At 41.0% G+C, this 15,927-nt stretch overlaps 1 protein-coding gene across 3 annotated transcripts in view; it reads left to right on the forward strand.

Moving 5' to 3' along the window:
- Positions 1–15,927, forward strand: part of pdzd2 (PDZ domain containing 2) — a 72,167-nt gene that overhangs the window by 24,353 nt on the left and 31,887 nt on the right. For 2 of the 3 annotated variants that reach the window (XM_039803329.1, XM_039803330.1), the window contains exons 5-10: positions 6,042–6,187; positions 6,978–7,110; positions 8,119–8,277; positions 9,909–10,008; positions 12,408–12,556; positions 15,616–15,735. In XM_039803329.1, the coding sequence (XP_039659263.1) occupies positions 6,042–6,187; positions 6,978–7,110; positions 8,119–8,277; positions 9,909–10,008; positions 12,408–12,556; positions 15,616–15,735 (807 nt within the window). The remainder of the gene's footprint in view (positions 1–6,041; positions 6,188–6,977; positions 7,111–8,118; positions 8,278–9,908; positions 10,009–12,407; positions 12,557–15,615; positions 15,736–15,927) is intronic. The other variant, XM_039803331.1, reaches the window with a different exon arrangement.

Below are 15,927 nucleotides of genomic sequence, written 5' to 3' on the forward strand. Positions count from 1 at the left end.
ATGAAGGGATAAAGGAAGCGGGGAATGATGAGACCTTGAGGTGAATGGGTCGCATCGATTTAGCCTGAAATGACAACTGACAGCAGAAAAGAGTAGAACGGATTTAAAGTTTGAATGCAACACACAACATGATAGCTCACAGAGATTGATGCAAAATCTTGTTGGTTTAAATGAAAGAGTAAACGCCCACATTCAGCTGATGACAATGTTTGGTTAGGTTGGGAGAGAGAGAAATGTGAAGCATAGTAGTCTTCCTGAAAGAACTTACGACTTTTAAAATGTGGTTGACCACATTTTGGCATTCTGGAGGCATTTCTGTTTGTAAATGAGTCTGTACGTCCACGAGATGGATGTAGAACAGGTGAGATCTTTGGCCACTGTGTGAAGGTGTGTGAATGTTCTTGTTTGTGCAGACAGTTCCTACACAGACGAATTTTACACAGGCTTTCATTAATGAAGCCTCTATGAATTATTTTCATAGAGTAATAAAACGAAATTAGTAACTCAAAACCTCAACTGGAAGTAGTTTTTAGGAGTTGGTTAGTCTATACCAACGATGTTTCATTTACAGGATTGCTCCGTTGCCGCTAGAAGATTAGCCGGATGTCCCTCATTTTTGGCCGGATGTCCGTCCCCTTCCTCTTTCTTTAAGTTGACATTTTAAACTCTGGTGGATTTGTGAGGACTATGGTGAACTGCTCCTCAGATCTCTGCAGGGTAAATCCAGACAGCTAGCTAGACTATCTGTCCAATCTGAGTTTTCTGTTGCACGACTAAAACTACTTTTGAACGTACACATGTTCCACCAAAACAAGTTCCTTCCTGAGACTATTTAGCAGAGGCACCGTGGCTCCATCCAAGGCAATTGTGATTGGTTTAAAGCCCCAGTGTGTAATGTGTTTAGTTGTGCATTATCAAAATCTGTATTGCCCTTCACAAACTTGTCCTTTTTCATGAATATTGACCACAACCATCAATTTCAAGTATTCCTATTAGCTTGGGATTTTACATTTGCGTGAACTGTGGTAGACGCTCCATAATGATGCGTCATCTTGAAATACTGAAGGGACATACGGGACATACTGCTCCACCTTTCGCGTTTTCGACTCACAGCTGCTGCTAATGGGTATCGTAGCTTCCTGGCCCCGGCAAGTTTGAAGAAGGAAATGTGGAGGACCACACGTATTCAAAATCCAAATTTCAGGAACAGGAGTCTTCTTCTTCGCCCAGAAAAAGAAAAAGGAGATTGAAAAGAGACCGGCGTCATCAGAAAAAAGAGTGAACATTGGAGCTGCTTTGCAGGCACACACCAAATCCCAACTAGTTAATTATGCCCGGACCGCTGCAGTCTCCTTTTCTTTCTCTCGGTCGGGTGGCGTGCGTACCCGCTCGTGGTTTGAAGCGCGCGTCCGCGCCATTTTTCATCATGCCCTCGAACAACCACGGCTGATAGACGGTCTTTTTCTACACCTTCGCTTTTTGAAGTGTGAAGGCTACCGTAGCTGCAATACGTACTGTGAACTGCGTGGCGAAAGAGAGTTGATTGCGATATATGATCTCAACGCTAGATGGGAGAAATTCTTACACAATGTAGCTTTAAAGAAATTTGTGATTGGTTTAAAGAAAAGCCAATAAACCAGAGCACGTTTTTCTCCCATCCCAGAATGCTGTGTGGACTAGCTAGAACCTCCGCCGCAGCGCTGTGGCGAGACTAGGACTTGGTATAACAATGAGGAGTCTGAGTGGTTGTTGTCCTTTGAGCATTATCAGAGGGGGCATAAAGGTCACATCTAGTGGTGAACCAAATAATTGTCATGCAGTTCTACTGCTCTGCAGAGCCTTTTTTGCCTCTTATAATAATATTTTCACCAATCCAGGAGGGGACCTGTAGAAAAGTGGCAGTGAGGAAGTCATGGTGGACAAAGATCCAGACTTTTACAACAGCGATTAAAGTTACTGTCCAGCGTCTCGCATGCAGTTATATTTAGGCTACTAAAACACTTGATTAAGGTTCAGGGGTAAAGATGGTGTTGTTGGGTCTTGGCTTGTCCAAACAGAACACTGAAAGCATTAATTATACTTTAGTTGTCAGGGGCAGATTTTCAACAAAAATACTTTGGCAGTGAATGTTTTGCAGATATCAGTATCAATTTATCCAATACGTGACTGAAAAAAAAGGATATTTGCTGGTGTAAGTCAGTTGGCGATAAATTTAAGGTTTTTCTGCCCCATAGTGGCCAAAAATATTCAATACAGTTCTAAACAAATTTACAATTTTTTATTGAAAAGAAATCTAACCTTCTGTTCTTTTAACATCTTGTTATACTAACTCTACTACCTTCAAGGTAAATTGGTAGTGAAGCTGATCTAGAGAGAATGAGACAAGGCATCAAAGCTTTCTCAGTCTTGTTTGACACTTGGAATTGATTAGCATCAGAAAAGAGTGTTGCTCTTTGGTTTCACAGTTGTGTGCTGAGTGGTCAGTAGCATTGTGGATGTAGGTGTACAGTAGGAGGTGGAGTGGGATTATGAGTATGACTATATTAGCAGCGAGACTCACAGGGAAAGACACTAGTCATGGACTGTTTACCACACTAAAAGCAACATCCTGTTGTGGTACCAAGATCTACATAATAACAATGGATTTATTTTAAGACCCATTTTAAACCACGTTTTTTTGTAACATTGTAACATACAACAACCTGCAACAAGCAATTACCATGCAACTACCACTGAACTGCTGATAAGAACCAAACCCAACAATGGCAACCAGAGATTAACCTAAGACAGCTGTTTGGACACACGACTGTTGTATAAAAGGGCTAGTAGTTTTAGTTGTGGTATGTCAAGCTTGCATAACTTGCAAAACAGCAATCCAATCAGTGTCGTGAATGATGAATATTCTGATGATGAACCCAAATCACCCCTTTTCAGTACTGAGATCAGATCGGTGTAGAGCTCTGGAAACCAAATGACTTCTGGTGGGGAAAAAAAATCGTCCCTTATAGACACAGTTGTCATACCACTTTGTCACAAAAATAGGAAATGCTCGCAATCCTTTTCCAAAATAATGAGCTTTCAAACTTTGAGTCCGTGGTGCAGGTCCAGCAGCCAGGTGTTCGATGGTCCACAGATCTGTGTACAGATGTCTGAGAGGTAAATAGGATCACCGCCCTGCACCAACTGGTTAGAGGAAACCAGAGTGATGAGAGAGTGGTTTACCATGCGTCTGTGAATTTAGATGGACAGCTGGCGTATCATCCACAACCCCCACATCAGGGGGATTGTAAATTAAGTATAATGTACATGTGTGTGCCCTAGATGCATGTGACCTCTTTTATATAAATCCTTTTAGGTTCACATGTTGTGTAAATGGCTGATTAAGCCGGGATCAGTGGCAGTGCAGAGGTTAAGTAAGACTATGGGCCATATTTCAATCGTGCAAGTGCAATGACTATCACAACATGGTAGGTCAAGGGCACAAAGACTGTGTGGGCGTCGCCAAGCACTGCTGCTATATTGTAGAAATTGTTCCATACCATTTTTTCTGTTGCGATACCGATTCCGATACCTGAACTTGTGTATTGGCCGATACTGAGTACTAATCCGATACCAATTCAATTCTACTTTATTTATAGTATGAAATCCTAACAAGAGTTATCTCAAGACACTTTACAGAGAGTAGGTCTAGACCCCACTCTATAATTTACAAAGACCCAACAAATCCAATAATTCCACCAAGATCAAGCATTTAATGTGACAGTGGTGAGGAAACTTCCTTTTAGGCAGAAACCTTGGACAGACCCAGGCTCTTGGTGGGCGGTGTCTACTGCTGCTGGTTGGACCAGAGAGACACATATACAGATATACAGAAATATGATTTATCATAATTATAGCAGTTGGTATGATGAACAGTGGCAATTACAGTATAGTAACAGTAGAGATAATGGAACTTTGACTAGAAATAGTAGTTGTAGTAGTGCATGGCGTAGCAGGGCATCGAGCGGGACCACGGCAGCAGCTGCAACCATGATTTAGGTGCCATGCCATCCCAATCCAAGTGTGTCGTATATTTTATTTATTATGTTTTAACAGCTGTATACTACTATCCCTGTATGGATGTGATATGATTGCTATCATTGTTGTATGGTCTGGCTCAGGTTAAACTCTTTGTGAAACATGAACAAACGAACACCATAGAACTTTCTTTTAATATTCAGTTTGACAGTCATAACGGAAAAGAACATAAATTAACTACGTTAAAGAAGATTTTCTTCGGGGTTAAATTACATGGTATCAGATCGGAACATAAACTCCAGTACTCACCAGTACCGATACCAGCATTTTAGGCAGAATCGGAGGCTTTTCCGATACTAGTATCGGTACTGGAACATTTCTTCTATATTGCAGGAGGCAGTGTGAAAAAGTGCTGTCTGAAGTGGACCATAAATTGGGTGTGGTGATTAATAAATGCACATGATAACGTGCGTATTAAATTCATGACAATCCATCCAGAAACCAAACGTGTCCGCCTTGTGGTGGAGGTGAAAGGAAAGTCAGTAGGATTCATCTTGTGGGGACCATAAATAACTAAATGTGGCATAGATAGTTATTGAGATGAAGATGGACCGACCAACATTTGCAGATAAAATACAGAGTAAACCAAGGTTCAGTAGTTACAAAGTGATACAGGCATTTTCTGTTTCATTAGTATTTCATAAGTACCACATAGGAAGATTTAAGCACATTTATAAACAATAATATGATAATAACAATCTGTATTTATAGAGCGCTTTTTTTTAAATCCACGGTACAAAGTGTTTCACAAAGAAGCAAAAACATAACAGGCAAGTCATACAATCATCAGGTTTTAAAAGACAACCGATAAAAAAACGACTTGCTGTATGAAAACCTGTAACAAGTAGGAAAAGGTAAGAATAGGAAAAACTTTTTTAAGGAAATACAAGACAGTTCAAAGGAGGTTAAAACTCAAATAAAATCAGGGAAGTCTGTTTAAAGAAGGGACTTAAAGGAGAACATGACTCAGCTGACCTGATTTTTTCGGACGGACCGTCCCAGAGCCTCAGGGCTCTGACTGCAAACGCTGTCAACTTCAGTTTTCAGCATGAGGATCTCAAAGTATGTACCGGCGTCAGAAAGGAGGTCAGAGTCATGTCAGGGTGCAAGGCCATGAATAGCCTTAAAAGTGATCAGTCAAATCTTAAAATCTATTCTAAAACATACAGGGAGCCAGTGTAAAGAGGCTCAAATCTGAATTAGAATCAGAAAAGGATTTATTGCCAAGTAAGTAACACAAGGAATTTGCCTTGGTTGTTGGTGCATACTTATAATTAAACATTAATATGAAATAGACAAACAATAAATACAGAAACAAATATATACATATAACTGTTTAACATAAGAGAAAAGAGGCTGTATGGATTAGTGCAGGATGTGCACAAAGGTTGAGGGATGTGCAACAGTTCAGGATACGTAGAATGTGCAGAGGACAGGTATATATTCCAGGATGTAGGATTAAGAGTCTGTCAGTCGGGGTCCGGGGCCTTGTTAATGAGGCTGACTGCAGAGGGGAGGGTTTCAAACCGTTTGAGTCCAGGGTGAGAGGGCTTGGCTACAATGTTTCCTTCCCTGTACAGGTCCTGGGGAGATGGCAGATTGAGTTCTGTACACCCTGGAGTCTATCAAGAGGAGCCATAATTACAACGCTCTGAATCAAATCAAATCGTGAGGTGCCGAGACATTCACTACCTAATCATATTCACATATTAACATATTCACAGAAAGAGTCCGTGCACTGCTCAAAGCCTCTTGCCTGCTCTCAAATGCCATAATATCGTAAAAAAAGAAGAAATGATCTGAGGATCAGACTATGGAACTTTTGAATTTGCACATGATTTTGATTTAAAGTTTTCTAACAATTGGTCAGTTCCTTTCAGCTTCATGATCCATGTATATTATTTGTATCTCTACTCTGAAGTGATACATCGTTTGATGTGTGTTTGTTTTGTGCTCCTTTGCAGCCCAGAGAGGGCAGCCACATCTGGAAGATGCACATGGTGAAGGGCGAGGAGGGCCTGGGCATACAGATAACAGGGGGGCGTGGCTCCAAGCGCTCTCCGCATGGCATCATCATAACTCATGTAGAGAAGGCGGGCGCCATTCACAGGTACAGCTACTACTAACAAAGGCAGGGGAAATGTTCCTGCTCTGGCATGTTTTTGTAGGTGGAGCTGATATTCCAGCGTGTCTATCTGAACTCCCCAGTGAATCTTCAGTACTATACTGTACTGTACTGTACTGTATTATACTATACTATACTATACTATACTATCAAGGTTTACATTTTATGAGGACCTCCCTACAGCACAATAATAATAATCTGTGCTATTGGTTTAGTTATAAAATGTTTAAAATTTGCTATGATGTAAGATTTTATATTGTCAAACCTTTATCCAAATCCCTCACCAAGAAGCTTACGTGTTCAGTCAGGTTTGTTTTTTTGGATAGCCGAATTTCTCAAATTGTGTTAACAGACATTTGGTGTCATTTTGTGTCAGTTTTGGATGTTTTTTGCAATATTTGTAGTACTACCCAACAAATCTGGAATATGTATCCCATGATTGTCTCTCACTATGTATTTGGTTTTTAATGCTAGTCCAGGTCCAGATCCAAGTACCATTTTTTTTAAAAGAGATTTTTTTTTATTTGGGAATTATAAAGATTGAAAGAAGTGCCGGATACAAAATGTGACATCTCACATAACTGAAGTGGTGAAGAATAGTTGTGTGTGTGTGTGTGTGTGTGTGTGTGTGTGTGTGTGTGTGTGTGTGTGTGTGTGTGTGTGTGTGTGTGTGTGTGTGTGTGTGTGTTTTTTTTTTTTTTTTTTTTTTTTGTGTGTGTGTGTGTCTATGTGTATAGAGTATGAGTAAATCGTAATGTGTATGTGTTTGTTGCAGGGACGGTCGTCTTCAGGCTGGGGATGAGTTGCTGATGATTAACGGTCAGTCTCTGGTGGGTCTCACTCATCAGGAGGCTGTTAATATCCTCCGCTCCACTTCTGGTCTGGTTCAGCTGGTGGTGGCCAGCAGGGTCAGTACACACACACACACACACACACACACACACACACACACACACACACACACACACACACACACACACACACACACACACACACACACACACACAGCTGCCTTTTGAAAACAAATGTGGCTTCTTCGAATTAAATATTACCATAGCCCTAAGGTGCGAAGTTCAGAACAGTGGACACAACACACGTAAGAGAGAGTGGAGAAGAAGCTGAGTAAGATGCCAATTTATTTTTGCACTCTTGTACAACTGGACTCATGGCCACTACATGCAAAAATTATAGGAAGAATTTTAGGAAAATTAAAAGCTGCAGCCAAGTGCAGAGAACCTGCTACATGTGCAATTTCAGACTCAAAGTACTCGTAGATATACAGTACCATCAGTTCCTGCCAGGGGGGGTTTCAGTGGAACACTCCAGACAGCTCCAGAATCAGCACCCTGGACAGCAGTCAGGACACACACAAACACACATCCTTATCTCTTAAAGGTGCAGTAAGTGATTTTGGGCAAAGATTGTTGATATTTGAACTCAACTGCCAAACAAATACAACCCCCCCCCCCCCCTTCAGAAGCTCCGCCCCCCAGATTCACAGACAGTTAACTACTGGCTGACACTATCAAATGCTGACTCCCCAAAAAGTGTATTGGATTCACGTCACTTACTATACCTTTTTAAAAAGGGAAAATCATTTGACTTTTACATTCTACACAGTGCTGCAGTTCTTCCTGCTGCACGAGGCTTTAAACTCTATAAAAAAGTTTTTTTGTCCTCACTGTGGGATGAAATTTGAGTCACAATTTTCATTCCCCCACCCCCTCCCCCAACATATGAACATATAGATGCTCCTGCTGTAACATGATGCAGTGTAAATGCTTCTGTTCCTGTTGGAAACGGGCAACACAAACCTAACCATGTATTTTTACAGAACATCACATACCAACTACACATAATTGAAAATAACGTCCACACACAGTAATTCACAGTAACTCTCTGTCTGTGCCCTGCAGGAGGAGTCAGATGTGGGTTTTGAGCGCTTCCCTTCCACCAGTCTGCCAGACCTGGTCAGCACCTGCAACTCCTTGTCCTCCCTATCTCAGACGGCCCCCTCTCGCTCCCCCCAGACCTCCAACTGCAGCAACCCCTACCTGGTACACATAGATCACATGGTAACACTTTATAATAATGGTACATGAATTATCATGAATTCATGCATGAAAAAGCATGAAATAATTAATGTACTACTTCATGAACTATCAGTAATGTAGACATGGACATCATTATTAAATCCTAAATCATGATGATTCAAATACCTTAATTGATGCATTAATTAACATATTGTTCCGGCAGACAGTCATGCATGAGATACTATAAACCCTTGTACATTACAGATAGTTCATCAAGTACTACATGAGTGAATTCATGATATCTCATGTACCATTATAGTGTTACCAATGATATATACTATATGCTTGTGTGTGTGTGTGTGTGTATCACTTTAGTTAGTCTGCTCCCATTTATAGCAGCGTGTCTCACAAAGCAGAGTTAGTGGCCAACTGGAGGACGGTTAGTTATTTGGTCAAAGGTTTCAGCTCCTCCTGCAGGATTCTGAGTTGTTACCGGGCCAGATGGGATGTATAATCCCTCCAGTGTGCTCTTCTCCCATTTACAGTACAGCAGAGCAGCGACAGAGTGCTCATTTGTCATTGGTACAGGATAGGGCTATACAATATACATACAGTATCTCACAAAAGTGAGTACACCCCTCACATTTTAGTAAATATTTCATTATATCTTTTAATGGGACAACACTGAATAAATTACACTTTGCTAAAATGTAAAGTATTAAGTATACAGCTTGTATAACAGTGTAAATGTGCTGTCCCCTCAAAATAACTCAACACACAGCCATTAATGTCTAAACCACTGGCAACAAAAGTGAGTACACCCCTATGTTATGTTCCCATAGAGGCAGGCAGATTTTTATTTTTAAAGGCCAGTTATTTCATGGATCCAGGATACTATGCATCCTGATAAAGTTCCCTTGGCCTTTGGAATTAAAATAGCTCCCCCACATCATCACATACCCTTCACCATACCCCCCCATCATCACATACCCTTCACCATACCCCCACATCATCACATACCCATACCCATAGATTGGCATGGTTTTATGTCAGTTAGCCTAGCTGGTTTGATTTGCATTGAGAGATGATTTTATGGAAAGTACCCCATGCCAATCTCTAGGTATGGTGAAAGGTATGTGATGATGTGGGGGGCTATTTTAATTCCAAAGGCCAAGGGAACTTTATCAGGATGCATAGTATTCTAGATCCATGAAATAACTGGCCTTTAAAAATAAAAATCTGCCTGCCTCTATGGGAATTTAACATAGGGGTGGACTGACTTTTGTTGCCAGCGGTTTAGACATTAATGGCTGTATGTTGAGTTATTTTGAGGGGACAGCACATTTACACTGTTATACAAGCTGTATACTTAATACTTTACATTGTGGCAAAGTGTAATTTCTTCAGTGTTGTCCCATTAAAAGATATAATGAAATATTTACTAAAATGTGAGGGGTGTACTCACTTTTGTGAGATACTGTATAGTCAGTGTGTACCCAACAGAAGTAGAATGGCATTAAACAAAGGTAATGTATTCATGAAAATGCTTTACGAACTGACAATTAAAATAAATATTGTGGTGTGGTTTAAATGTGGAAGTACAGATATCAGACAGTCCATAGGTGTTTAGGAAGAGATGAACTGAACATCCCTGTGTGTTTTTGTCCTTACAGTTGACTAACTTGGAGAAACTAGAAGGAAAAAGTCCGGGAGAGGTCCCCAAAGGATCCTGTGCCAGCCCCACACCTATGAAGAACTGCAGTCGATCCCAGGGTTGGTATTACATTAACAGAAGATTTTTTATTTGCAGACTTTTTAGAACAAGCTTGGGCTAAAAAGAAAGATGGCTTTGGATCGATGATTCTCTGTCTGGAAGTGACATTCCCTGCTTATTTATTTATTTATTTATTTGTGACTGTAGTTTGGTTTTATGTATGAAATGTTTAGTTCAAGTTGGACAACTTATGGGTTACATAATCGTGTTGTGGCTGCTGAAATATGTTTTCTTTTGTTCTTTATTTTGTGCAGAGTAGAGTATGTTGTGTGTGGACATAGGGACCTGATGAAATGTCTTTTGTATTGGTGTCATGTAATTCCGTGTGGGATGGGCCACTTAGTGGCATACACGTTAATTAAATATCATATCATATCATATATAACACCGAAATGGTTGAAACAATGCAGCATCAGCTTTTTAAACATTTGAATCATAATCAAATTGGTATTATATCTGTGTTGATGGATGGATGGATGGATGGATGGATGGATGGATGGATGGATGGATGGATGGATGGATGGATGGATGGATGGATGGATGGATGGATGATGGATGGATGGATGGATGGATGGATGGATGGATGGATGGATGGATGGATGGATGGATGGATGGATGGATGGATGGATGGATAGATGGATAGATAGATAGATAGATAGATAGATAGATAGATAGATAGATAGATAGATAGAATCAAAAATAAGGTGATACCAGCTCTATTTCTACAATGGAGCTCCAACCAGTTTGGTATTTTCCTGTAATTGATATTTTTTGCTAGTAATTGTGTTCTTGTAAATGTAAATGGCCTGTATTTATATAGTGCTTTAACATGGAACAGGAACCATTCACACACATTCATACACTGTGGCTGAGGCTGCTGTACAAGGTACTGTCTGCTCATCAGATAAACATCCACACTCATTTACACTCTAATGGGTCATCAGGACAGAGCAATTCAGGGTTCAGTGTCTTGCCCAAGGACACTTCAGCATGGGACTTCTGATTGGTAGACGACTGCTCTACCACCTGAGCCACAGCCGCCCAATTTAGCAAGGAAAATCCTGCACACTGTCTAACTTGCAAAAAGTAATTAATTTAATAGTAGGCAATGTTTTTTTTTCTCTATTTATCTATTAATAGATAAGGTACCAGCAGGTTTTGGAAATATGTCTGTCTATGAATGCTTTATATCATGTTTTGTGTGCATTCGTCATATAGAAATCGACATCCATCTACTATAGATTTCGATGGTATGATGTATATTATTATGGTTACTATAGAGGGGTTGTATTTAAGTTTAACTCTATCTATAGTAATGGAAATGTGAATGAATGTTATGAATTTATGACTGATTTCATGTGGAAGTTGTTGATTGGTGCAGAAAAACAGTCCCCTCCTACAAAAGATGGCTTCTCAGGATCACCATTTGCCTGAAGATGGTCTGTTAACAAAAAGTTTTCTATTATTAAATGAATGACTTTTTGCAAGTTGAACAGTAGGGGTCGACCCATACTGGTTTTTCAGGGCTTTCATTAAACCGATAACCGATATTTGGAACCAATATGCATTGACAGTGAAAATGAAAATCTTAGCAATGCCACATCTTGCATAAAAAGTAAATGTTATTGTAACAAACTAAAAATACTAAATTTAACTACAGTAAATGTCCATTTCAAAATAATATAGAACTACTGAAGTGTTGACTGAAACCGGAGCAGAGGGAGAGACACAGAGCTGCAGCGGAGCCAAAGTAGCGCACTTTTTAACTTTATTATATTAACTTTATCGGTTATCTAAAATAAACACTGATACAGATAATCTGCATGTTGCCAAATATCTTCAATCCCTATTAGACAGTGTGCGAGAGTTTCTTTGCAACTTTTGACCTGCTTGTCCCCCTCCGACGCACCTGTCTCAACGTTGTAGATGTGCAAAGTATTTTTCTGTACTAAGGCTACATTTACACCGCTACGTTTTGGTTTTTAAGCGTTTTGACCCAAAAGTGATATCTGTGCACCAAGTGTTTTTATCTCCAGTAGAAGAACTAATCTCTGTTTAAACTAAGACGCCCAAACCTCACATTTGGCGTTGCCAAAGATCTCCGTTTGCGGCCGTTGAAACGGCAACACAATCCCGCAGATTCTAAACCAAAACGGGTCAGAAGAGTTTCCAAATGTCTCCGGTTTAGGGGCTCGGAAACGCCAGAGCAGGGGGAATGAGAGGGGGAAACACCAGAGCAGGGGGAATGAGAGGGGCAAACGTAGCAAAAGATATTCCCTTTTAAACCAAAACGTAGCAATGTAAATGTAGCCTAAGTGATTGAGCATAAAATAGACAATGAAAAAGTGGAATCGCTGCTACTCTGCAGAGGAATGAAATGATTTCTTTCCTGGCTCAGGGGGAAACAGTCGCTTGGAGTCAGTGGGCGAGGACGATGAGCTGTTTGTGGAGAATGGTGTGAGCAGCGGTGAAGTGGTGGAGAAGCCTCCGCCCGGCCGACGTAAACACTCCTTACCTCAACAACTAGATACTGCTGGAGTGAGACAGGTCAGTGAATGCCTCACCCCATTCTTCCTGTGTTAAGATGTACATAAAGAGCAGATACCCCATACCCTGAATTATATATTTTTATCATGACATAATATGGAAGAAAGATGAGTTGGGCTTTAAAGGGCGATTTTAGTACTTTATAACCTGGACCCTATTTTCCTATGCATTGATGTCGAAGTGACTAATGTGAATAACATTCTTTGAAATTGGTCCAGTATTGAGCTAGAGGCTGTAACGGTCAGCCGCAAACTAGGCTACAGTCTAACCCTATTGGACAAATCCACATAAACGTAACTTTCAAGCACCGAGCAGGTCATCAACTTTAGTGAATAGGAGTTTTCTGTATCCTCTTCTTTTCATTCATACGTCATGTAAATACAAGAACAACTGGATGACTCTGCATCATAATTTGTCTAATCTTCACGGCTCTAAAGATGAGATATAAAAACAAACGGGGGTGTTCAAAAGAGATTTTTTGTTCCCGACTTTAGTTCATAGTCACTGGAATTACTGGAAGGGTTACTTCAATTATTTTTTTAATTAGTCCAATATTAAGCAAGAAACAAGCTGCAATGAAACGTTAATGGGCAAATGCGGACCTTCAATTTGTGTCCACTAAAAGTTCTGTTTTTGCTGCTGACAGACTCAGATTATTATTCTAAGTGTGTGACAACATGATGGGATGGATCCCTACAGAGATAGTTAAAGAGTAAGATCCTTTTATTTTGACATGAAACAGGCCCGAAATAGCGAATAAAATCAAAATAAACCTTAATTCACCCATTAACATGTGCATATATGCTGGCTCTTTACACATTTAAATAAAAGTGTTGTTTATTTACATGGAGTCTGGTGGGTTTGGTGATGGGGATTTCGTAAAACACACATTCATTCATTCATTCATTCATTCAAAGTGGACAGAAACAAAATAAAACTACCAAAAGCCGTCTTGGTTTATCTTTCCACTGTTCCAACAATCATCACTCTGGTTTGGTTGAAATAAACCCTTAATTCACCCATTTACATGTGGAGATATGCTGGCTCTATACACGCTAAAAGTCCTGATTATTTACATGGAGTCTGGTGGAGTTTGGTGATGGTGATTTCGGGGCTGTTTCTTGTTAAACTAAAAGGATCTTCCTCTTTAACTAAAAGGTCTATCTCTGTAGGGATCCATCCCATAATGTTGTCAGACACTTAGAATAATAATCTGATCCTGTGAGCGGGAAAAAAACAGAACTTTTAGTGGACGGAAACATTACATAGTAGCTTGTTGCGCTGCTGACTGCAGCGGTCTTGCTTAATACTGGACCAATTTAAAAAAAAATTTCCCATCAGTCACTTAGACACAAAAACATAGGAAAACAAGACAAATCATGACACAGTCATCCAGTTCTTGTATTAAGTGTGGCATAATGAACAGATTAAAAGAAGAGATGGAAAAGGGAACTGGAAACTCCAGTCTCTAAAGTTGATGACCTGCTCAGTACTTGAAGCTTCTTTAGAAAATAAGCAATATAAAAAGATAGAGGCAGATGGATACACATGCAAGCGGTGTGGTAGGTACTGTTTTTCAATTACCCCCACCCCACCCCACCCCCCAACACACACTTACACAGATCCAGATCAAAGCCTGGTCACTTACTATACCCTGACTGCCATGACAACAATGACACGGAGAGCTGCACTCACTGCTGTGTTAATGAGAGCTTCATTGAGAAAATCTGAATAAGAAGAGATGTATTGCCAGGTAACTAGCACTTACTAGGAATTTGCTGTGGACTAGAAAATGAAATAGAAGGTTACAACATTTAGAACCACAGCCTCTCACTGGCTGTGGTTATTCAATTCAATTTACTTATAGTATCAAATCATAACAAGAATTATCTCAAGACTTAACAGATTGAGTAGGTCTAGACCACACTCTATAATATACAGGGACCCAACAATTCCAGTAATTCCCCCAAGAGCAAGCATTTAGTGCGACAGTGGTGAGGAAAAACTTCCTTTTAGGGAGAAACCTCGGACAGACCCAGGCTCTTGGTGGGCAGTGTCTGATGGTGCCGGTTGTGGCAATTATAGTAACAGTAAAGATAATGGAACTATGACTAGAAATAGTAATTGTAGTAGTTCAGGGCACAGCAGGGCACTGTAGGGCGTAGCAGGGCACTGCAGGCCGTAGCAGGGCATAGCAGGCCGTAGCAGGTCACTGCAGGCCGTAGCAGGCCGTAGCAGGGCGTAGCAGGGCATAGCAGGCCGTAGCAGGTCACTGCAGGCCGTAGCAGGGCGTAGCAGGGCATAGCAGAACGTAGCAGGTCACTGCAGGGCGTAGCAGGTCGTAGCATGTCACTGCAGGCCGTAGCAGGGCATAGCAGGCCGTAGCAGGTCACTGCAGGCCGTAGCAGGGCGTAGCAGGGCGTAGCAGGGCGTAGCAGGGCATAGCAGAACGTAGCAGGTCACTGCAGGCCATAGCAGGGCGTAGCAGGTCGTAGCATGTCACTGCAGGCCGTAGCAGGGCATAGCAGGGCATAGCAGGCCGTAGCAGGTCACTGCAGGCCGTAGCAGGGCGTAGCAGGGCGTAGCAGGGCATAGCAGGGCGTAGCAGAACGTAGCAGGGCATAGTAGGGCAAAGCAGGGCACCGAGTGGGACCATCGCGGCAGCTGCAACCATGATTTAGGTGCCACCCGAATCCAAGGAAAACTGCGCGGCGAGAAAACATAAAGACTCCATGGAATGAGCACCCCTCAGATAAGTTAGTAACAAGCATTTCTGGGACATGAATGCACACAGATGTAAAGAGAGAGGACAGAGGAGCTCAGTTAGGTTAAGTCATCGATTAACACAGTTTGTACCAGAGGCCACAGCATCAACACTACAGGGGAAAAGACAGGAACACACAGCTGTCCTGAAGTATGAGGGAATAATCCAAAAAAGAGTAAAAAGGAACTCAGCGAATAGAGAGGAACAATCTCATTACTGTATACAAAACTACGTTGTTTCTACCAGATGAATTTGTGTGACTGTTTTTGCTTTTTGTATTAATATCCCTTTTTAGGAGTATCAGATAATTAAGAAATCAACCCGCTCCCTGAGCACCATTCAAGTGGAGTCTCCATGGCGACTGGCACAGCCATCCATTATCTCCAGTATAGTGCTGATGAAAGGCCAGGGCAAGGTGAGTGCACTCCTCTGACACAGTACATACAGTATGCATGAATAAAGCTCAGAGAATCTAGTACTACAGGTATATCTGTGCAACAAAGGTTAGTGCACCTTGTGCATGCTTTTATTTTTTGCCAAACTGCTATTTATATGTTAGGAATGAACTTTTACCTGTAACACTTGAGATTTGAATAACCTCTTTTAC

The sequence above is a fragment of the Perca fluviatilis genome, chromosome 6 (genome assembly GCF_010015445.1).
Source record: "Perca fluviatilis chromosome 6, GENO_Pfluv_1.0, whole genome shotgun sequence".
In the NCBI taxonomy this organism is placed as follows: Eukaryota; Metazoa; Chordata; class Actinopteri; order Perciformes; family Percidae; genus Perca; species Perca fluviatilis.